This window comes from Salvelinus alpinus, chromosome 5 (genome assembly GCF_045679555.1).
Source record: "Salvelinus alpinus chromosome 5, SLU_Salpinus.1, whole genome shotgun sequence".
Classification (NCBI taxonomy): Eukaryota; Metazoa; Chordata; class Actinopteri; order Salmoniformes; family Salmonidae; genus Salvelinus; species Salvelinus alpinus.
The window spans coordinates 62,685,807-62,708,605 of NC_092090.1; the positions used below are offsets into that span (position 1 = coordinate 62,685,807).

At 43.6% G+C, this 22,799-nt stretch overlaps 1 protein-coding gene across 13 annotated transcripts; it reads left to right on the forward strand.

Annotated features, from left to right (window-relative positions):
* Positions 1-243: 243 nt before the first annotated feature.
* On the forward strand, positions 244-22,516 carry cdc14b (cell division cycle 14B). Of its 13 annotated transcripts, XR_011675115.1 has the most exons (17): positions 244-523; positions 2,932-3,022; positions 12,072-12,147; positions 13,461-13,553; positions 13,720-13,796; positions 14,029-14,095; positions 14,228-14,290; positions 14,377-14,464; positions 14,794-15,024; positions 15,132-15,270; positions 15,525-15,687; positions 15,838-15,935; positions 16,712-16,870; positions 19,526-19,570; positions 19,842-19,964; positions 20,839-20,904; positions 21,196-22,516. XR_011675115.1 is itself a non-coding variant. In XM_071402577.1 (16 exons), exons 1-16 carry the CDS (start codon positions 418-420, stop codon positions 21,214-21,216), a joined length of 1,629 nt encoding a protein of 542 aa, XP_071258678.1. In that variant the 5' UTR covers positions 244-417; the 3' UTR covers positions 21,217-22,516. The 13 variants fall into 13 exon arrangements, 8 of the variants coding, with proteins under 8 accessions (XP_071258678.1, XP_071258679.1, XP_071258677.1 ...); XR_011675112.1 differs by lacking the exon at positions 16,712-16,870 and having other exon boundaries at positions 20,280-20,904; XM_071402577.1 differs by lacking the exons at positions 16,712-16,870; positions 20,839-20,904 and adding an exon at positions 20,280-20,427.
* The last annotated feature ends 283 nt before the right edge of the window (positions 22,517-22,799 follow it).

Sequence of the window (22,799 nt, forward strand, 5' to 3'; positions counted from 1 at the left end):
TGTATGTTTTGTTTATTCCATGTGTAACTCTGTCTTGTTGTTTGTCGCACTGCTTTGCTTTATCTTGGCCAGGTCGCAGTTGTAAATGAGAACTTGTTCTCAACCGGCCTACCTGGTTAAATAAAGGTGAAATAAATAAAATAAAATAAACAGTCGAAAAGCAGCATAATAATAATAACAGTAACTACTGAGGGGCAGGCAACGTCTTACGTCACAGAAAGGGATTCATAAACTTGCCCCGTTCACAAACGTCACCAAAGGAAAAACTGAGCAAGAGCGAACAACTGCGCTTCGGATGACACCCTAGCTGGAGAGCAAGGATCAACATAATAAAGCACCGAAAACTAAAACAACCGCAGTGCAGACGATCTCACTGTGCCATTTGGAGATGCTCGCAGTGCATGCATAAAAGCAAGAATGAAGCGCAAAAGCGAAAAGAGGCGACCTGAGTCGATGAAAAAGCGCCGTGCAGCTCAGAGAGAGGAGGCGGAGCTAAAGTCAGATATTCACATTAGTGTATCAGGTAAGAAACTGCGGATGAACCCTTCGTAGCTTGCATTGAGCGAGTTTGGAGCATAGACCGTAGGCTACGCTGGCCTTGCAGTGTCTAAATGCAGATTTTATGATTTAGCTGACTATTAGACTTCCCTGCAGCTTTTTATCTAAAATGGCGACAACATCGGTTCCTAATCATAAGCTACAATATTGACTATGCTACTTATGCGTTGTCAGCTACCCCAGTTTATGCATTTTCATACTAGGGCGGCGCACGTCAGTTAAGAACAAATTCTTATTTCCAATAACGGCCAAACCCGGAGGACGCTGGGCCAATTGTGCGCCGCCCTATGGGACAATCACGGCCGGTTGTGATACTGCCTGGATTCGAACCAGGATAGGTTCGATAGGCATGATAGGCTAGCCTACAGCCTTGTATAACCAACCAAACATTGTCGTCTGTAGTGACACCTTTAAAACTGAAATGCAGTGCCTTCGACCACTGCGCCACTCGGGGGCCACGGTGCACTACAGTGTATTTATATCATTACCATGTGCGTCAGAGGATGCAGAATTCCTGTTTACCCCAAAAATGAGGATAGGCTACAATACATGCATTTTGCCTGATTCAAAAGGCTGATAATGTGGCTGTTTTTATAAACCAAACCACACTTAAGGAAATTGTCTCACTTGTTATTTTAAATTGAGAATGGGCGCGCTTTTTGCACACAAACAATGGGTCTACTGTAGGCTATTTGTCAGGCTACCTCATAATGCATATTAGGCCTGCATGATAGGCTAGCCTACAGCCTTGTATAACCAACCAAACATGTGTCGTTTTGTAATAACTTGGTAAGAAAATGTTTTCAATCAATTCAAACCTTATCGCTTATTCTAAAAATCCCTCACTTGAGGACTACAGTGGACGTGTTCCGTCTAAGTAGAAGATGCATTTCTATTGGCCACGCGAATCTATTCTCCTAGCAACGGCTTGGGCATCGTTCCAATTAGAATCTCGAATGTCTTCCCAAGCAGAACTTTAAAAAATGAGGGAATTCGATTAATATAGCCCGGGAACCCGATACGCATGGTTTAACAGGGTGAAAGTTGATTGTATTCGTTTTGGAACGGGGCAACCACCCGGGCGTGAACCAGGTGCCCCGTTCAAAGTCCACGGCAAAGTCAGCTCAAAACAAAGGGGACGTAATTAAGCACGATAAGTAACGAGTAGGATGCTGTGTTTTCACATGCAAAAGTGATTGCTTTTGATAAAAACGTATTATCTGGCATTAGTTGTAGTTCGACAATTCAAAGATATAAGCTATTTGATGGAAAATAAATGTATGTTTCTGGACGGTTCGCCATGTTGCATTGTTGACAACATGACCGAGTGGCTCAGATTACTGTGAGATTTGAGAAGGGCGCTCCTGCCTCACTGCATTTGCCGTTTACGTCACGGGCCATGGTATGGTGCCCCGTGGTTCAACATAATAGAATCGGCCCAGTCCTGCATTCATAGAAGTAGAATGATTGGCATGCCAACCCTGCAACAGTGTAGCGTTCACCGTTTCCTTGAACCAATAACGTTGCGCGAGAGCATTACATTGTTGCAGTGGGTGGTGCTTATGATTCTATTTCAAACTATTTTTGAGCAGAGTACGTAGCCTGTCTATGCGGCGTGTTATTTTTCGTCGCTAAGCAAGTTGAGGCTTTATTTGTCATATCAGTATATTTTTTTCAACTGAGACAGACACATTTATAGACCTTGCCCAGCAAAGCATTATGCTACTTTAGAAAAATATTTGCTGCACTTTCTATTGGTTTTTGAGTGGTAGAAAATACCATATTTTGCTGTTCGCTACTGTGGGGCGTTTTAGTTTAATGGGATAAAGAAAATAGATTTTCTTTAATGCGTGTGTAGGCCATTGTGCTGGAATGTTTTTCAGACGTTTTCGTTATTATTTAGGCGCGTTTATAGTAAGACTGCAGTGAAAACAAGCCGTTCAGCTTGACTTGTAACTAATTGATGGCTAAAGTCGCTATCAGAATGACCGAGGACAATGTCACGAAAAGTATTGAAATCATTAAAGGTAAGTGCTGTTCTGAAAGCAAACCATACCTTGCCTACTGTAAATTGTTGCACTATTGATATCCGTCGGTCGAAACATTTCTGGGGGCAAGGAAATTCAAATTCAAACTGGCATGTGCTATTTGTTTTGCCCGCAAAGTGTGGCACAATTAACAAGCATTCATTTGTAGCTAACGGTACATTGTATGTTTGTTTGATGTCCATAATCAAATCAAATCCATGATGAAACTCAAACAGAATATAATGCAAAATAGTTCTCTTGATCACTGAACGCCCCCCCCCCCCCCCCCCCCAAGACCACGACTGTGTGCCAAAAAAAGCTTTTAAAACCCCCTTCTATTTTTCAGATCAACTGTATTTCGCAGTACTGCAGCAGAAGATAAAAAGCACAGCTGACAGACATTGCTTCTGCATAGATGATGAATTGTCATATGAAAAGTAAGTGCTTTGTCTTACAGGACGTTCATAGGCATATGAGTGATTCCTCACGAAACCAGGTGTGTAGTCATTTCTCCAAACATTTGCAAAACATATTGTTTTGCAACAAAAACTAGCGTTTCTATTGGAAAGGTTCAGCAAACAGGCCGGACCTACCCAAATCTGTCTAATAGAAACAATAGTTTTGGTTGCAGAACTGAACGTTTTGCAACTGTTTGGAGTAATGATTATACCCCAGGACAAAAAAAAGCAGGCTGAGTTTTCCAAAAAGATTCGTAGCACTAAGGATCATCTTGCGTCCATTTAGTTTCAATGGAATGAAGATGATCTACGATGCTTTTGGGAAACCCTGGTTGGATTTGAGATTACTCATGTATTGGAGCCCTGCAAAGTGGTCACCATAGCTGGCACGGCCACAAAGTCATGAAATCAGGTTTTAAATCTTAACCACACTGCTAAGCCTAATCTTAAATTAAGACCAAAAAGCATATTTGTGGTTTCATGAATTTTTAAAATATATACAATTTTGACTTTGCAGCTTAACATATATTTAACATTTGTATGTAAAAGCATAATTGAGAAATAATAAATAAATGTTGGTATATTTGACATTTTGGCCTTACCCAGGCCTCCTGTGTATGACTCCATAATGTTTCATTTGTAGGTGCTACAAAGCAATTATGTAATATGAAGCTTTACTGCTTGCTCTTTTTATTAATGTTTTACATTCGTTTATGAATATTGAAACACACATATGTACACACACACACTACCAGTCAAAATAAACACCTGTGTGTCACGAGAGAGAGAGGAGCTGAGGATATGTTTATTGTGGAGGTGTCTGCGAGCGTATATGACTGTTCTGGTCTTAAACCATACAAATTATATACTTTTACATTTGAGAAAATAAATGTTTACATACAGTATATGCCAAGTCTACAGAATGAAATGTGAAAGTGGATGGCATTTAATCTAATGTGCTATCTGATATACAGTACCAGTCAAGTTTGGACACACCTACTCATTCAAGGGTTTTTCTTTTTACTATTTTCTAAATTGTAGAATAATAGTGAAGACATCAAAACTATGAAATAACACATATGGAATCATGTAGTAACCAAAAAAGTGTTAAATCAAAATACATTTTAGATTCTTCAAAGTATTCTTTGCCTTGATGACAGCTTTGCACACTCTGCATCTTCTTCATTTTAAGAATGATGGAGGCCACTATGTTCTTGGGGACCTTTTAATGCTACAGAATTGTTTTGGTACCCTTCCCCAGATCTGTGCCTCGACACAATCCTGTCTCGGAGCTTTGACCTCATGGCTTGGTTTTTGCTCTGACATGCACTTGTGAACTGTGGGACCTTATAGTGTGGCAGACCAGTGGGTTGGGTCAAAACGTTTAGACAGATCAGACACGGACAGAGTAGGATTAGCTCAGTTTCAAAAGGTGTTTATTAAAATAAGTTCAAAAGAAAATAATGGGTCTCCCCCAAGAGACCCTCGCCGGGATACCGTCTTCTAGGTCTTGCTGTATCCTGTGGAGATCAAAAACGGAACTCCCTACTGTTACCTCTGGTACTGTCCCCAACTATACAGTAGTCCTTTCCTCCCCCAGTCTCTCCTCTGTGTGCTGCCCTTCTGGCAGCTTTATGGGACTTGTACAGCTGGTGAGCAATCAGCCCTTGATTACTCACCAATCAGCTCTGGCCGGAGAGACCTGGCACGTCCAGCAGATGGAGCCGTCGCCTCGTGATGTATACTCGGTCTGTCACCAGGCCTCGACGAGTCTCCCCCTGGTGGCTTACCTGCTGTACGTCCCCCCCTTAGCTCTGGTCGGGGAGGGGACTGTCATCAGTGCGACGTATGTCTCCCTTCCCGATAAGGCATCCGCGTTTCCATGCTTCGCCCCTGACCTGTGCACAACAGAAAAAGAGAAGCATTGAAGGGACAAGAACCACCTGGTGACCCGATCGTTTGTGTCCATTCCCCTGGCCATCCAGACCAGGGGAGCATGGCCCGTGACCAGGGTGAAGTGGGTACCTAACAGGTAATAATTGAGTGTCCCACTTCACCGCTAGACACTCTTTCTCAACAATAGAGTATTTTTTTCTCTCGGTATCAGCTTTTGGCTGATGTACATGGGGTGCTCCTCCCCATCGTGTATCTGGGACAGAACGGCCCCTAGTCCCGTATTAAATGCATCCGTCTGGACCAACATCGACACCTGGAAATCGGGCGTTACGAGAATCAGATGGGAGCACAGCGCTTCCTTCAAGCGGCTGAACGCCGCTTCTGTCTCGTCTGTCCATTTCACTGTTTTTGGGAGGCGGGCCCTGGTTAGGTTGATGAGGGGGGAAGCTATAGCCGCAAAGTTGGGGATAAACCGGCTATAGTATCCTGCCAGTCCCAGGAAGGACTTGACCTGTTTCTTGGTGCGTGGAACGGGCCAGTCACGTACCGTGTGACCCTTCCTCTCCTGGGGCTTGACGTTCCCCCGTCCGATCAAATACCCCAGCTAATCCACCTCTTCGAACCCTAGTTTGCATTTCTTGGGGTTCGCGGTCAACCCGGCTTGTCTGAGCGCGTCCAGCACCGCCTGGAGGCGCGTCAGGTGCTCTTCCCAACCTTGGCTGTGGATGATGATATCATCCAAATAGGCCGCTGCGTACTGCTGGTGGGGTCGAAGTACTTTGTTCATCAGTTGCTGGAATCTGGGCGGGGCTCTGTGGAGACCGAACGGGAGCACCCAGTACTGATACAATCCGTCTGGTGTCAAACGCCGTCTTCTCCCAGGAGGAGGCTGCCAACGGTACCTGCCAATATCCTTTGGTCAGGTCAAAAGTGCTGATGTACCGGCCTTTCCCAATCGGTCGATGAGCTCGTCCACTCTCGGCATGAGGTAGGCGTTGAACAAGCTTGTCGTTCACACCCCGGAAATCATTACAGAAGTGCAGGCTACCGTCGGGTTTGGGCACCAACACGATGGGGCTGCACCATGCACTGTGAGACTCTTAAAGCCCCCCCCCATCCTTAGCATAGCCTCCACTTCCTGTTTCACGGCCTTCCTTTGGGCCTCCGGAATCCGATATGGCCTCTTTTGTACCGTTTCCCCAGGTACGGATGTGGTGTTCAATGAGGGTCATGCGGCCCGGCATCTCGGAGAACACCGCCGTGTTCTGATCGACGAGCTCCCTGAGCTCTTGCTTCTGGGCTTGGTCGAGGTCCTCATTGCTCGGGACCACCACTGGTACCGTTGGCGTCCCGGGTCCTGACCATAACACGACCAAGGCTGTCCTCTCGTGCCATTTCTTCAACAGGTTCACGTAGTAAATCTGTTGGGGTTTCCATCTCCCCCGGCTGCCGTAAGCGGTAATTGACAGGTCCCAGCTTCTCGATCACCTCGTATGGCACGTGCCATGTTGCCAGGAACTTACTTTCGGCCGTGGGGATTAAGACCAGCACCCTGTCTCCCACCTGTTATTCTCGGGGCTGGGCTCCCCGATTGTAAGCTTGGGTGCGTTGGGCCTTCTCCATATGTTCCCTCACGACTGGCCATATGGCTGTCATCCGCTCCCTCATCATCTCCACGTGCTCTACCACGCTGCGTATTGGGGTCGGTTGGGCTTCCCACACCTCCATGGCGAGGTCCAGTAGGCCTCGTGGCCTCCTCTCATAGAGGAGTTCGAAAGGGGAAAACCCAGTGGAGGACTGGGGTACTTCTCGGATTGAGAACATTAGGTGGGGTAGTAGCTGGTCACAGTTCTTTCCGTCCTGCTCAATGACCTTCCACAGCATTTGTTTGGGTGTTTTATTGAACCGCTCGACGAGCCCATCCGTCTGCCAGGTGGAAGACGGAGGTCCGGATCTGCAGGAGAGCACACAAATCTTTCATTAGATGGGACATAAACTCAGTACCTTGGTCTGTCAGGATCTAGTTCGGGATGCCCACCCGGCTAAAGAGGTGGAACAGCTCCCGGGCGATTCCCTTGGATACCACCGCCCGTAAGGGGAATGGCCTCGGGATACCGGGTGGCATAGTCCACTATTACCAGGATGTACCGGTGTCCTCGAGCTGTTTTTACCAGGGGTCCCACTATATCCATGGCGATGCGTTCAAAGGGCACCCCGATGATCGGTAGGGGGACCAGTGGGTTTCGGAAGTGTGCCTTTGGGGCAGTCATTTGACACTCCGGGCAGCTTCGACAGTAATCTTCCACGGCCAGTGGAACCGGGCGGCGATCCGTTCCCGGGTCTTCTCCATTCCCAGGTGTGCACCCAACAGGTGGGTGTGGGCCAGCTGAAGAACGGTTCCCACGTACCGTTGGGGCAGCAACAATACCTCTCGAAGTTCCCAATGTTGGCGTGACATCTGATACAGAAGGTTATTCTTGATTTGGAAATGGGGGTATCGCCAGTCACTCACCCCCGGAAGTAGCTGTCCATCCACCGCTATCACTTGGGCTGCGGCGGCTTTCAAGTTAGGATCCTCCCACTGGGCCATCCGGAATTGTCCCCTCAGTTGGCCCCCAGGGGGTGTCTCGACTGGCCCCTCGAAATTGAGGAGGGGGAGGCTGGGCTCTTCCTCCTGTGGTTCCTCAAGGGGGTTGAGTTCCCACTGAGCCGCATGTTGGGCCCGGATGAACTGAGCTATCAACTCGTCCATGCTCATGCTGCATAAACATCAACCCTGATCTGACCACGTTATCAGAATGCCCGCATTCTCCACCACTTGTGGCAGACCAGGGGGTTGGGTCAAAATGTTTACACAGATCAGACACAGACAGAGTAGGATTAGCTCAGTTTCAAAAGTGTTTATTAAAATAATAGTCCGAAAGAAAAGAATGGGTCTCCCCCAAGAGACCCTCTCCGGGATACCGTCTTCTGGGTCTTGCTGTATCCTGTGGGGATCAAAAACTGAACTCCCTCCTGTTACCTCTGGTACTGTCCCCAACTATACAGGAGTCCTCTCCTCTGTGTTCTGCCCTTCTGGCAAGTTTATGGGACTTGTACAGCTGGTGAGCAATCAGCCCTTGATTACTCACCAATCCCCAATCAGCTCCAATTAGTCCAGCTCCAATTAGTCCAGCAGATGGAGCCATCGCCTCGTGATGTATACTCCGTCTGTCACCAGGCCTCGACGAGTCTCCCCCTGGTGGCTTACCTGCTGTACGCCACAATAGATAGGTGTGTGCTGTCGTGGCTTTGCTATGCCGGATTAAGTGATATGACATGCTATTCTATAAAATAATTTCTCTGTAACTAATATTACCTGATTGAACTAATCATGTAAATGTAATTAACTAGAATATTCGGGCCTCCACGAAATAATGTTTATAGAGCTGTTATCTTCCGAATAAACTCTTAATAACCTGTTGAGGATGGGGGCGCTGTTGTGGCTATTTATGCTAATCGTGTAATTTTTTGAAACGGCTTCCCACAAAGTTCTTGATCGTACAATATGCATATTATTATTATTATTGGATAGAAAACAGTCTATAGTTTCTATAGGAGTTGAAATTTTGTCTCTAAGTGGAACAGAGCCCATTCTACAGCAATTTCCCTGACATGGAGTCAGAATTCAGAAATTTTTGCCACTGTTCTGGAGTCAGTTAAAAGGCCACTGTTATTGCTATGACTATACGGACACTGCTTACGTCTTCCCCTGGATGTCTTTACGTGATGACGATTTGAATTGGGTCGATTGCGCGTTCACAGGCACTATAAATTAAAAAACCCTGAGGCTAGTCAATCTTTTGGAGCTGCGTCATGCGCCTAGAGGACACCGACCGCACCTGTTCCAAGCATTAGTGGAGGGAGTAATATTACTCTGGTCATGTTTCTACTCGTTATGGGAGTTAAAAACATCATAAGGTAGTTAATTTAAAGCGTTTTATAGCAATTTATATCCGTTTAGTGCGATTTTGGGACATTTATTTCTGAAACGCTGTGAGTTGCTGGGCACGCTTCCAGTTCATCCCGAACGCGGTTGGCATTTCCACATGGCAAGAGGACAGCTTTCCACCAAAAGACGATTGGACCCAAGAAAGGATCCTTTGCCCAAGATACCGATGGAAGAACAGCTCAAAGTAGGACATTTTTATTATGATAAATCGTGTTTCTGTCGAAAAGTGTTAGTGGCTTCGGACGCCATGTTTTTTGACGTAGCTTGGCTTGGCGCAAGCTGTATTGAAAAGTAAGGATAATTTAAAAAATGTAATTCCGCGATTGTATTAAGAATTAAATTGTCTATCAATCCCTGTCCACCCTATATTTTTTAGTCACGTTTATGAGTATTTATGTATAAGAGTAGATCACTGTCTAAGTGGCGCACAGACTTTTTCTGACCAGCTGAGCTACATTTCACATTGTCTAACCATGATTTTGGTGGCTAAATATAAACATTTTCGATCAAACTCTATATGGATTGTGTAATATGATGTTACAGGAGTGTCATCTGAAGAATTCTGAGAAGGTTAGTGAAAAAATTAATATATTTTGGCGATGTTTACTTTTATCGCTCACTTTGGCTAGAATCAATGCTGGGCTGCTATGTGCTATGTGCTATGCTAATATAACGATTTATTGTGTTTTCGCTGTAAGACACTTAGAAAATCTGAAATATTGTCTGTATTCACAGGATCTGTGTCTTTCGATTCGTGTATGCTGTGTATTTTTACGAAATGTTTGATGATTAGTAAGTAGGTAAACACGTTGCTCTAAGTAGTTTTTCTATTCCATTTGTGACGGTGGGTGCAATTGTAACCTAGGCCATCTACCTGAAATATGCACTTTTTTCTAACAAAACCTATCCCATACCATAAATATGTTATCAGACTGTCATCTGATGAGTTTTTTTTATTGGTTAGGGGCTATAAATATCTTAGTTTAGCCGAATTGGTGATAGCTACTGGTGTTGGTGGACAAATAAAAGATGGTGGATTATGCTAATGTATTTTTAGGTAATAGATGTACATCTTTACATATTGTGTCTTCCCTGTAAAACATTTTAAAAATCGGACATGTTGACTGGATTCACAAGATCTGTGTCTTTCATTAGCTGTATTGGACTTTAATGTGTGAAAGTTAAATATTTAAAAAAAATATTGTTTTTGAATTTCGCGGCACTGGTTTTTCAGTGGGGGTGGGGGGGGAGTGCCGCTAGCGCCACTCTCATCCTAGAGAGGTTAAAGACCTGGTAATCTTTTACATCAGTAGCGGTCAATTCTTAATCGTCACCTTATTCAGTCTCGTCTGAAGTCGTGGAATTCTTGGTTATCTTCACGAACCCTGGCTAACAAGTTGAATCAGCAATACAAAATTTGGTTTAATTATTAATTTACTAAATACCTAAACAATCACACAGAATTACACATACGCAGGATGGGTCATACATTGATGACTAATTATGTCATAAAAGAAAACGTCCCTAGCGGACGGAACAGATATGATGGCTGGTTACACATAGAAAGGTGGTTGGGTTTTGAATGAAAGCGCGGGAAGACTGGGGAACAAAGGAATTTGGTCTCTGATCAGACCTTGTAAAGCTATGCTATCGTAACTACAGAATCTTATGCATTGTAAATAACCACCCTTTTGGAAAAGGAAAATGCAAGGAATATTTACTCTGAGCTGTGCTTCAATAGGTTGGTCGTAGATGGAAGGCCGTGTTGCCCAACAGAGATCTTCCTGTCCTCTGAAGAATGTATGGTAGAACGGATGCGTTGTAGTAACGTCTTGTGTTTGGTAGAAGAGATACTTTGTCCGTCCCTTCCTACCCCACGTTTACAGCTGCTGCTGCTCACTCAACGGCTAGGAGGTATCACTTCTTTAGTGAATAAGAGTTCAAAGTTCATACCAAGTTGCCATACTTTAAGCTCACGCTGAAGTTGGTTTAGTTCTGTAGATTAGCCCTTTTAAAGTATGGACCGTCGTCCTCGGGAACACAAATGTTACATTTACGTAAAGGGCTTATATAGTGGTGGAGAGAAGGGCGTGTTTCATAGTTTACAAACAATGTCTGTTCGCATGGGCGGGGCCACTGAGTTGAGCCTAGTTCACTTATGAAAACCAATTCTCTCATTTAGAAGCTAAAATTACATTTAATCTTTTCACAAATAGTTTCATATTTAAACATTTAAATTGCACAACAATTCCATGTGAATCTGATAACTTGAATGTGTAGACTTTCCAAGATACAGTTTGTCATCCTATCATCAGTAATAATGTCTCAGATGACAACTGATCTGATATCATATTCTTTAAGTACCAATGCATATTTTCAACTGGTTGGATTACTGAAATATGGTTCTGGTCCCCACCCTTTTGATGTTTTCAGACTCTCTATGTTAACAAATGGCTTTCCAATAGTAACTCTGTAGAGAGAGAGAGGAAAGGGGGGGGGAGGTATTTATGGGGGTCATAAACCTGACCAACAGGCCAACGTCATGACAGTGCCCTTCCAAATCATGTCCAATCAATTGAATTTACCACAGGTGGACTTTGTTGTAGAAACATCTCAAGGATGATCAATGGAAACAGGATGCACTTGAGCTCAATTTCGAGTCTCTTAGCAAAAGGTCTGAATACTTATTATGTAAATAAGGTATTTCTGTTTTTTATTTGTAATGTGCAAAAATTTCTAAAATCCTGTTCACTTTGTCATTATGGGGTATTGTGTGTAGATTGAGGGACAAAAAAAATATTTTATACATTTTAGAGTAAGGCTGTAACGTAACAAAATGCAGAAAAAGTCAAAACGTCTGAATACTTTCTGAATGCACTGTAAGTGTTGAACATTAATGAATAGCAGATGTGGATGTCCAAGTATGAATGTTCATCAGCAAAGAGGATAGTTCACACACAGTGTAACATATGTCACAATATTCATATTTCCGAGCTTGTCTCCACCCATTAGGTCTTCATCAGAGGCTTAGGCCTATTTAGGAGAGCTGATTTATTGATTGTTCAGAACATTGCAGGTCACTCTAAAGAAACTTCGCTTTAACAGTCAACCTGCCTGTGCCTTGTGTTCTCTCTTCTCCAGCTTCTATGCAGACTTTGGCCCGCTCAACCTGGCCATGTTTTATCACTTCTGTTGCAAGCTCACTAAAAAGCTCAAGGTAAAGGAACTCTGTAACCTTACACACACACACACGGACAGAGGACTTGGTCAATTGATAGTCAACTGTTTTCTCAGCCTAACCAAACAGAAGTTATGTCACACTAGTCAGAAATGGGTAATGTTTGTAGATTATTGAAGAGAATGATGGCAGGGTATTAGAACTCATGATTTTTAGAGCATTGTAGTCTGGTAAACCCAGACTCTTTCGGCAACTTTGATAAAGGGAAGAAAAAATTTGGGGTGGGTACTCTTCAGACAACACACCTCTCCCAACAAATCTCGAGGCAGACATGCCAGAACTTCGGGATTCGAAACCAAAGTTTGCAGGCAAAACCTTTTGCAGTGGATTTAGTGAAGGTAGTTGATTCAAACTAGCCACTTGCGAAATGCACTCATTAAAAATAACCTCTGATCTCCGTCTTGCTAGCTACTATTTAGTATTTTATTCAAGCGAATAAGGTAGTGACGCAGTTCCTCTTTGCCGAACTGAAGTTCTATTGTTAAACTGGAATATTATAAAATTTTGGGAGGAACTCGGGATGTCTAGAGAGACTAAGAGCATTGAGTTCAGAGATCTCCTAATCCAGTCCTGGACACTCAATGATAGTCTGACTTATAGCAGGCCTAGGCCTATTGGTGTAAGACAAGCTCATATGGAAAAGTTGTGACAAAAGAAAAACCTTTCAATTTATTACTGTTCTGTATGTTGTCAACTTGCTATGTTGTTAGTCTGTCGTAGTCAGGGATCAGGATTGTTTTGTGTAGTGATGTGCAGAGTCAGGTAGCCTAGTAGTTAAAAGCATTGGGCCAGTAACCGAAAGGTTGCTGGTTCAAATCCCCAAGCTGAATAGGTGAAAAATCTCTGTGCCCTTGAGCAAGGCACTTAAAGATGCACTATGCAGAAATCACTCCGCCATTTCCTAGTCACTAAAATTCTAATAGTTCGCCTCATTTCAGTTTGTGACAAAACAATCAAGTATAGTGTAGAGAATCATTGTACAGTCTAAACCGCTGTGAAATATATTTTCCATAGCGAAAAATATTATATTTCCAGCTTTTTGAAGCTGGTGTACAAACCCGAAAGTAAAAGACGTAAGAACGGAAAACATAAAATAGCGCACATACAGATCTACCGCTTCGCAGACATGTTTTCAATGAGAATGACAGATCTATAACACACATTTCTATGTGAATTTGGTCGGGTCGCCCAACAAGTTACATATTGCAACTGTAAGTCACTCTAGATCAGAGCATCTGCAAAATGACTTAAATGTAATTTGCTAATTGTTATTTTGTTGTCATCTGGAGCAGTCATGCACACTAGCGAAGAAGAAGATAGTCTTCTACACCTGTGGAGATCAAAAGAAACAAGCCAACGCTGCTTATCTTATTGGTTCATATGCAGTAAGTATTTCTCACCCAGCAGAGAAGTCATACTGATTGATGGCCCTGTACCAATGATTGATTGTATGTTACCGGGTAATAAAAGTGCTTGTGAATCTTCATTTTAATGTTGCTGCTGTTCCCCATTAGTAGGTCCTCCGTAATGCTGGCCTGTGTTTGTTTGAAGGTGATGCATCTTCAGAAGACGCCAGAGGAAGCCTACAGTCTACTGGTGTCCAGGAACTCTACCTACTTACCCTTCAGGTAAACACACACACACAAATGCATGCATACATATACAAACACAGAACTTCTAGAGAGAGAAACTGCTCAAGAGCACACATTAGAAAGTAGTGCCAATCACAATTGATCAACGTCGTATTGTTAATCTTTTATGACCCTGTCTTTATTTAGTCCTTATAAATGTGGTATGAATGCTTTATGCAGATGGATTTGAATAGTTTCTAAATGTAATTGTTTTGTCTGTTTTGAACAGAGATGCCTCTTTTGGAACCTGCATGTACAATCTGAACATTCTAGATTGCCTGTGCGCCGTATACAAGGTACAACGCTTCAGTCAGTCCGATGTTAGTCTAACAAGTTCATCTGCAGCTGCACATTTTATGAAATGTAAAACATTTTGCATAGTGTTCCGTGCTCCAAATGAAATGTACTCCCATAAAATGTATCTCCAGGCTTTGCAGTTTGGCTGGCTTGATTTCTCCCAGTTTGATGTGGAGGAATACGAACATTACGAGGTAAGTTTATCGCTATCGTACTTCAGAATGCAACTTGGGTAAACACAAACGATTCGTAATTGTCTGTCTGTGTTTCTTTGTTGCAGAGAGCAGAAAATGGAGATTTCAACTGGATAATTCCTGGAAAATTCCTAGCGTTCAGCGGTCCTCATCCAAAAAGCAAAATGGAGAACGGTAGGATGAAACCCTCCAGATTAGCTTTCTTCAATCTGAGCTGTAAGGACATGTTTGCATTTTTTATGTTTTAATACCAATGTGGAACACGCTGCCACATTGATCTTTTCCCCACTAAGAATGACTGGCAAATTAACTCCCTTACACTGTGTAGGCTATACTTGCAAAGTGGACATTGAAAACATGACGCATTTCAGTCACAGAACGTTATGAAATGAATGATCATTTTGCAAGCGTACACTTCCCCCCTACATGCCGTGTACAAATATATGTGACTTCAGGTGTGCAGAAGTAAAACAATTTCTACAAAATAATTTTGTTCTCTCCAGGTTACCCTCTTCATGCCCCCGAGGCCTACTTTCCTTACTTCACGAAACACAATATCACAACCATCGTCCGTCTCAACAAGAAGATGTATGACGCAAAGCGTTTCACCGACATGGGCTTCGAGCACCACGACCTCTTCTTCGTGGACGGGAGCACGCCAAACGACTCCATCGTCAGGAAGTTCCTCAACATCTGTGAGAACGCAGACGGAGCTATCGCTGTTCACTGCAAAGGTACATTACTTAATTACATTCACGCCTCAGTCCCAAATGAATGGGAAAGATTGGCAGCGTAACTCTGATCAAACACTACATATCCCACTGATCCTAATGTTTTTCAGCTGGTCTGGGTCGAACAGGCACCCTGATAGGCTGCTACATGATGAAGCACTACCGCCTGACTGCGGCTGAGGCCATCGCCTGGATGCGTATCTGCCGGCCCGGATCAGTCATCGGACCACAACAAAACTTTGTGGAAGAGTATGTGTCTGATTTTCTCTAGATTCAATCCATTGTTGTGAAGGCTTTTGCTGTATAGATCAGTGGTCACCAGCTCTAGTCCTGGAGAGCCACAGGCAGACTAGCTCCAACCCAGCACTAACGCACCCAATTCAACTAAGTTTTTCAGTTCTGGGACATCTTGGATTGAGTTGAGTATCAATTGTTGAATCAGTATCAAAGATGTTTTGTAGGGAGTTGTACAACTTCAATGCTGTTATCCCGTTATGCTGCAGTAAGCAGAGCAGTCTGTGGTCCGAGGGCGACGTGTTCCGGGAGAAAATGAACGAGCAGGAAAACGGCAAGCTGGCGGTCACCAGGATCCTGTCGGGGGTTGATGACATCACCATCAACGGCAGCAACAAGAACAAGATGTCCAAGAAAGAAGAGGCGGAACTGGTAAGAGTTTTGGAAATCCTGTCTGGTTACTTTGATGTCAAGAAATTGAATAAACCTTAATGTCAAGAAAGGAGGGAGGGAACAGTGAGTTAATGGATTCCTCTGTCTGTGTACCTCATTTTCTTACCATTTGTCATTCATCTCCCTCAGTATAATGACGATGAGGAGATGAACGGCATCACGCAGGGTGATAAACTGCGAGCCCTGAAAAGCAAGAGACAGGCCAGAGCATCCACAGGCTCCCTATCGTAAGTATCCCATCTACCTTCAACTCCCATCATGCATCACACTGACTTGTTTCAGGATACTGAAATAAGTGAACCCCCCCCAATTCCCTGCATTTGGTTGAGTTATCAAATTGATTAATTGGGTTTATTTTGTCCTTAAAGTTCATAGAATTGTAATTAGGGGAGGGGAGTAGGAACAGGCTTTGTAGTCATGTTATCCAAGTCATCCATTGTATTGATGTTCAGAGAAAGTTGAGGTTTCATTAGGATTCTAACTTGAGATCATTTGGTATTGTAGTTTCCTTTTTGGATGTCATTTCATGCTCCCCCATTCATTCTTGGGTGGCAAGGATTTGATTTTAGCCTAATGATAGTTGGCCCATTATAGGTATATGTACTATGGGTTGTAATACAGGTTTTGGGTTGAAATAACAGTCCACTTGTTGTTCTGTTGGTGCCATGCATTTGGTCTTGTAGTCATCATGGTTTATTTTTCATTGTCTGCCTCAAAACCATATAGTAGCTGCAACTCATGATTCTAACACTGATTGACTATTGTTTATGTTGAGAAAATTGTCTATGTAGAATGACTGAAAGTAGTGTCTTACAAGCCCATATGGGCTGGGCACACTGCGCTATTTTAACGAGCGCCAAATTTACTATTTTAATTTGCGCCATGTTCCACTGAGAATCCAAATGCGAATGTTATGGTTGTGGAACATTTGGTGCCAACATGGAGCACAGTTTGTAGACCTCTGTGAACACCTATGGCTGTGGGTTTTGTTATCCCGTGGCAGGCAGGCGGTAGTATACTGCTGGAGCCTCTTAGGCACCGTGTGGCCAGAATGCTGTCTGGATTGTCTGCCTTTCAAAATGTAGCAGAGAGAGCAAGACAGAGAGGGGGAAAAAAACTGAGAGAAAAACTGAGAGAGGAAGTGAGGTTTTGTATCATGGAGGTAAGTGCATGTCACTTCTTGTCTGACTAGCTTCCTCTTCCTGTTTAAATGGTCGCCATGCCAATGGATGTATGGCTTTTGAGTGACTGCGGTACGATAAGGTATCCTGTGGGTGGATAATGTGATGAATGATTTTGGTCACCTGCTCGGGCACGTGCTGCTTTGATATGCACAGGCTAGCAAGGGGGAGAACTGGGAATCTCCATTAGACAGGGATTCCCAAGGACTGCTCATACTATTGATTGAGACAGCTGCTCAACAGAATGTGGTTTCTCCATCGTCACGGATACAGCGATATGCTCTGAGATTGGCCGTTCATGGAAGCCCAAACCTTGCCCTCCTATTATTTAACTCCAGCATAGTCCAGCTACCATTTAGTTTTTCTCTGTGAAAGGGACTGAAATGGATAATGCAACATTGACTGTGGGCACGTGTGATCTATTTTTACCTCCTATGCATGACAACAACAAAAAAGCATGATTTAACCTTTTGAACATGCACGGCCTCTGTATTGTACCTAATATGTTGTAAGTGTTGGGCCAGGTTGAATGTAAAATGGCTGTTCTTTTTCCATTGTGTTAGTGACTGGGTCAGTGCCTGCCCACTGTCCGAGCCTTGCTTCTTCCTGCCTAAAAATCCTCTTCTCTACTGAACCAAACCCACATTTATCTTGCAAGAATCCCTCATTGACTCTTGTCGTAGTAAGGGTCCAATCACCATAGGCCACTTTCATCAGCCTATTGTATTCATGTCTTGAGAATGATTATTGCTAATTATTTTCATGAAAGTCTCAGTTTCTTTCCGCCAGTATCTTCCACGGGCACAGTTAGACTCAGATTATGTTCTAGATTCCAGAGTGTATCCTCCACATGATTGTCAAATGCCCTGGGTGTTCACTGTGAGAACACTCGTCGAGACGACATTTGGGCTTCTGGACTAAGAGGTGTATAAGCCGAGTTATTTTTAGGTGATGTATTTACACAGTCAAACCCACATTGTGTGAAGCTTTTCTTCAGTTGTCTAGGCCTGTGGAGGTGCCTTTGTTCTTGCAGCGTGTCCTTGATTGCCTTCTCCATTGAAGTCAGTCTTTTAGAGTAAACTGGAAGCAAGCTTTGGTGTTTCCTTACTGATTCTCAATGTTGAACCATACTTAGGCCTATAACTGCGCAAACAACGGAGATGGTAGACTCTGAAATGCGCCACTAGACCACCATTTGGGAAACAGTTTTAGCATGCTGCAGAAAACAAGTTGTGTAAAATCAATGCAAGAACTTGGGAGGTGGTGAGACTTGAATTGGTGAACTTAGCAGGTACCTTTTCTGCTATGGTGAAAAGACTACTTTACCTTTTATTTTATTTTGTAGCCTGGGTGCCTAACTGTTTCAGCATTTAATAATGCCACTTTGCTGCCTTGTCAATCAAGATAACAACCAGTTGGCTGAAGTGGAAAGGGTCTGGCGCCCAGGCTACAGGCTAGTGGATATGTACAGTAGGACTCAGGACGGGGTGTTGCTGTTGGCTATGCCTGACCCAGTTCCAGTGGAAAAAAGAACGAGTGAGATTCTCTCCTCTGGATGTCTCTCTGGCTATCCTTCTTTCTGTCATGTTTTTGTTTCTGTTCTGTTTGGATGTTTTCCCCCTCCTCCTTTAGATGGTTGATAGCCATGCTGCTCTCGTCCCTGTGTAGCCTTGCCCTGTGGTGGATTGTGTATGGCTTCCCTTCTTCCATCCTGCATTTCTGTATAGACGGGTTAGGATTTCACTGAGCTCTTCTGTCCGCCCGTCCCCCAAACTCTTCCCCCTTCCGGAGTCTAACTGAGAATGCTGTAAGTGTGCCCCCTCACCTTAATAACCCCCTCAAGAGTTTATGTGCCGGGCCCCCCCCCCCCCCCCCTGTCCACCATCCCGTCCACCATCCTCACCTTTCTTTACACTTCTAAATATCCTTCAGAGTTCTGGTACAAGTTTTCTCACACCCTGGCTGCAACTGACTTTTTTTTGCAAACGAGGAGAGTAGGGATCACATTTCTGTGATGTGTTACTTAGCCTTTGTCAGTCTTGGAAAGTTTTGGAAATGCCTTTTTTTGCTTTTTAACTTCAAGCACTGCCAGTAATAACCACTTCCTGCTTATATATTTCACTCCTTGAATCTCTGTTTTGGAATAATTTTACCAGTAGCTGCATATCAGCAAAGCCAATGCAAATCACTCCCACCCCAACTGAATAGTGCGCTTAAAGCAGTCAGTGAAAACAGATATTGATCCAATTCCTAATTTAAGTGCTACAACCAGCTTATATTTGACCCCTGGCAAGCCTCCAGCACCTGAATAACCAACAAAGTGCTTCTATTGCCTCACATTCAACTTTGCATCAAACTCTGAGCCAAAGTTCCTCTGAGCCATGAGTAAATTAATGCTCAACATCTTAGAATGTTCTGGATTATTCTGCGGCTGCTGCCTGTTTGCTCTCTCTCTCTCTCTCTCTCTCTCTCTCTCTCTCTCTCTCTCTCTCTCTCTCTCTCTCTCTCTCTCTCTCTCTCTCTCTCTGTCTCTGTCTCTGCATCTCCAAGCTGTGTGGTCTCAATCTCCTCCTGTTTGTCTTTCTCCCTCCCTTGCTGTTGATGTTGAAATATGGTGTGTGTTTGTGTGTTTACAGACAAGAAGAAAAAAACATCCACAGCAGGTCATCGCAGTCTTTAAGGTACTTAAACGCTTCCTGATTGAGAACTCAACTAGACCGATTGTCCGGCTGCACAGTATGGGGCCGTTTGTTCACTTGCTGTCGGCGTGGTGTGTTAAAGGGACCCCCCACAACTGAAGGCCATCATGTTCGCCCGTTTCTACGTGTAGCATCGGTTTGCAAATTACGGCCGGCACTCTGTTCAGACGGGCTAAGTACTCTCGGCCGGCAGGCGCTTGACAATCCTACCAGTCTGTCCGTTCTCTAAGTATGTGATCTCTCTCTGCTCCAGGATTCTCCTTCAGTCCAGTGGGCAGAGCTGTAAAGCTGTGGTGAACCCCTCCCATCTCCCTGATGCCTCTGAGAAAAGGAAGAGAACCAGAACCTCACTGCCTGCCAATAGTGTGGGGGGCAGGTTAGTGTCAAGGTCTCCAATAAGCCGTGCTATTGAATTCCAACTAGTACTTTCATCGACAGCAGTGCAATATTAATGTGAAAGTCTGTATACGGTGTGGGTAACTCAAGTTAGGATTTGTCAGAGGTAATGCTGATCTAGTTTATTCTATTTCTCATATTTGTTAGCTGAATATTCTGTAAAATGTTTGAAGGTTATATTTACTCAGTCATACAGAAAAGAGTTGACACAAGTGTGTGAAGTAAACTGGACAGAATGAGCTGTAGCCATACATGGTTTATGATGACTCGATGAACCCCTTCCCTCCTCCGTCAGCTCCCTGTGCCACTCCAGACTAGCCAGGTCTCTAGACAGCATGCATGTAGTGGCCAGTGACAGAGAGCCAGTGTGCCGTGAGCCCAGTGGCTGCCGTAGAGACACAGTCAACCTGCCCAACATAAACATGCTGCAGGCCCCTCGGAAGGCAAGCCCCTCCTCAACCTTTTCTCTGGGCTCAACCTCACTCTCTCCTACTCTGCGGGTCCCCCACACACCAAGGGTCTGCCTAACTTGACATTTCATATGAGCAAACGCCTTCTATATCTGTTTGTACTCTAGGCTTCCGACACTCCGGCTCAAGCAATTGAACAGTCTCTCCAGCTTTTTACACTCCCTACGTCTTTTTGCATGTCCTACTGGAATGGATGATTCAGGAGTATGACTGGCTATCACTTCTCTGGACTTTTACTGCTCACACTGTGTCTCCTTGCTTTCAGACCCCGACAACCTTTTGTTGGCTGTTGGCGATTCTGCTGAGAAGTCATTGGGGAATCAATCATATAACCCTTTCATTTTTCTTTCACCCTTTTTTACTTTTTAATTTCACTCCTAACAGACGCACTGTGTCCAGAAGACGGAGAACTCAATGCTCTTTACAATCAATGCGCTTAACGAGACTATGGTATCCATTTCCCTTTTCTATCCCTTTTTGTATGGCTCATTGCTCTGCTATGCTGTTGTGTGTCTCTAGACAACCTGCACTCTTAATTGCCCACATCTCTAAGTCCTTTATAAGATTAGAATAGACAGACTGCATGCATAGTAAAGTCTTGCATATTGTGTTTTTGTAACCCCTCTTTAGGGTCTTTAATGAATAGAAGACATTGTAGTATCGTTGAGAAGTTGCGGTGTATTATCTGAATGTCCCATTTCTCTCTGCCTGGGTGTAATTGTGTGCTTTTTCTCCCTTCAGTCACTCCATACCAAAAGCTAGAGCTCCTCTACTGCGCTGAGCCTGGGGTCCCGGAATTCTAAAAGAGTTCTACAGGAGTCCAGTCTACCCCACAGCTCCTGAAAATTTAGATTTTGTTTTCATTTCTTAAAAGGGACTGGGTGTATTTTTCTTGAACCAGTCCAGTCGATTTTTGATAAAGGGATGATGTTCGATGAGGAAATGATGCATCTGATTGTGAATGGGAAGAACGAGTTATCAGATATGATTGAAGATGTAAACCATGTTTGGTTGGTTTGGAGTTAATTTGCCAAATCTCTTTATCAAAAGGCACGTCTTTTATTATATATTTCACTGTTTATCATGGAACAAAATTTAAAAAAGGTTGTGTGCATCTTAAAATGAAACCCTGTTCTCTATACACTAGTCCTGGCCATAAGTAGTGGAAATAGTGTTCCATTTCACACATTCGTTGCCTGCTTGTTTACATACTAGTAGAGGGTTGCCATAGCAATCCAGACTGATCCTGAACCATCAGACTGTCAATCTGCTTGTTGGTGAAGGTCCTCCAGAGGTAGGCACCGTCCACTTTTCTTAACCTTTTGTATGATCTAGGTCAGGTCATGTCCAGCTGTTTGGAAGTTGAGGTGTTTTGTAGATGAAATCATTTGTGAAAAGCTCATGTCGGCCCTCTTGAACATGCACCATGTCTACTCTAGGGGGTATGCTCTTTGGGGAGCATCTTTCAGAATGTTATAGACAGAAATGTCATGCACAGAAGTAATACAATGCCACCCTCTTTTCAATAATCGATGGTTTGTCCAGAGTTGTAAATCCTCATTTCGCTTGTTGTATTTCACTTGGCTCTATTCAATCCGTATTGCGGAAGTTCAACGTTCCCGCTCGATTGAAATTGAATGGCAACGTTCCCGCGTTAGCAGAGACTGCGTTCACGGTCAACTCTGCATATGTCCGTTCAATCAGAAATGATCTTTACATTTCTAGCGCTTCAGCGACGCAGACTGAATAGCACCCTTAATATGCTCCAGCTTTCTTTCATTCTCCAGTGACGCTTCCAGTCAGTTGTCTTTTTTTTGTTGTTGAGCTGCTGTACTTAAACTGTAAATAAGTCAACATTTTGATATACTGAAAAATGTATTTGTACTTTGTAAATATTTTTGTACTTGTTATGATCAACCACGCTATCAATTGTAATCAGTCTTGCATACAAAATGGTCTTAAAGGGGCCTCATCTCATTTGTGATGATCGTGCATTATATATCTGCTTGGAGCACATGGAGTATACCAGCTTTCTAAAATAAAATGCCACCAATTATACTGACCAATGTCTTTGATCATTTTTGGTGACAGCCTGCTCATGTACTACCACAGCAACCAAATAAATGTTCAATTCATGGACACCCCTGGCAAGCACCATTCACTACTCACCATTTTCAAGCTTTGTACTTTTAATCTTGTATACTTTGTGCTACATTAGAGCCATTGAGAACAGGATATTGATGGTGATTGATGACCACAGGATAGTCAATTATTCATAGTGTGTGCTGTGGTGAATTATCTGAATGTTAAGTCTGCAGCTGTGTATCTACAAACTCACCACTGGG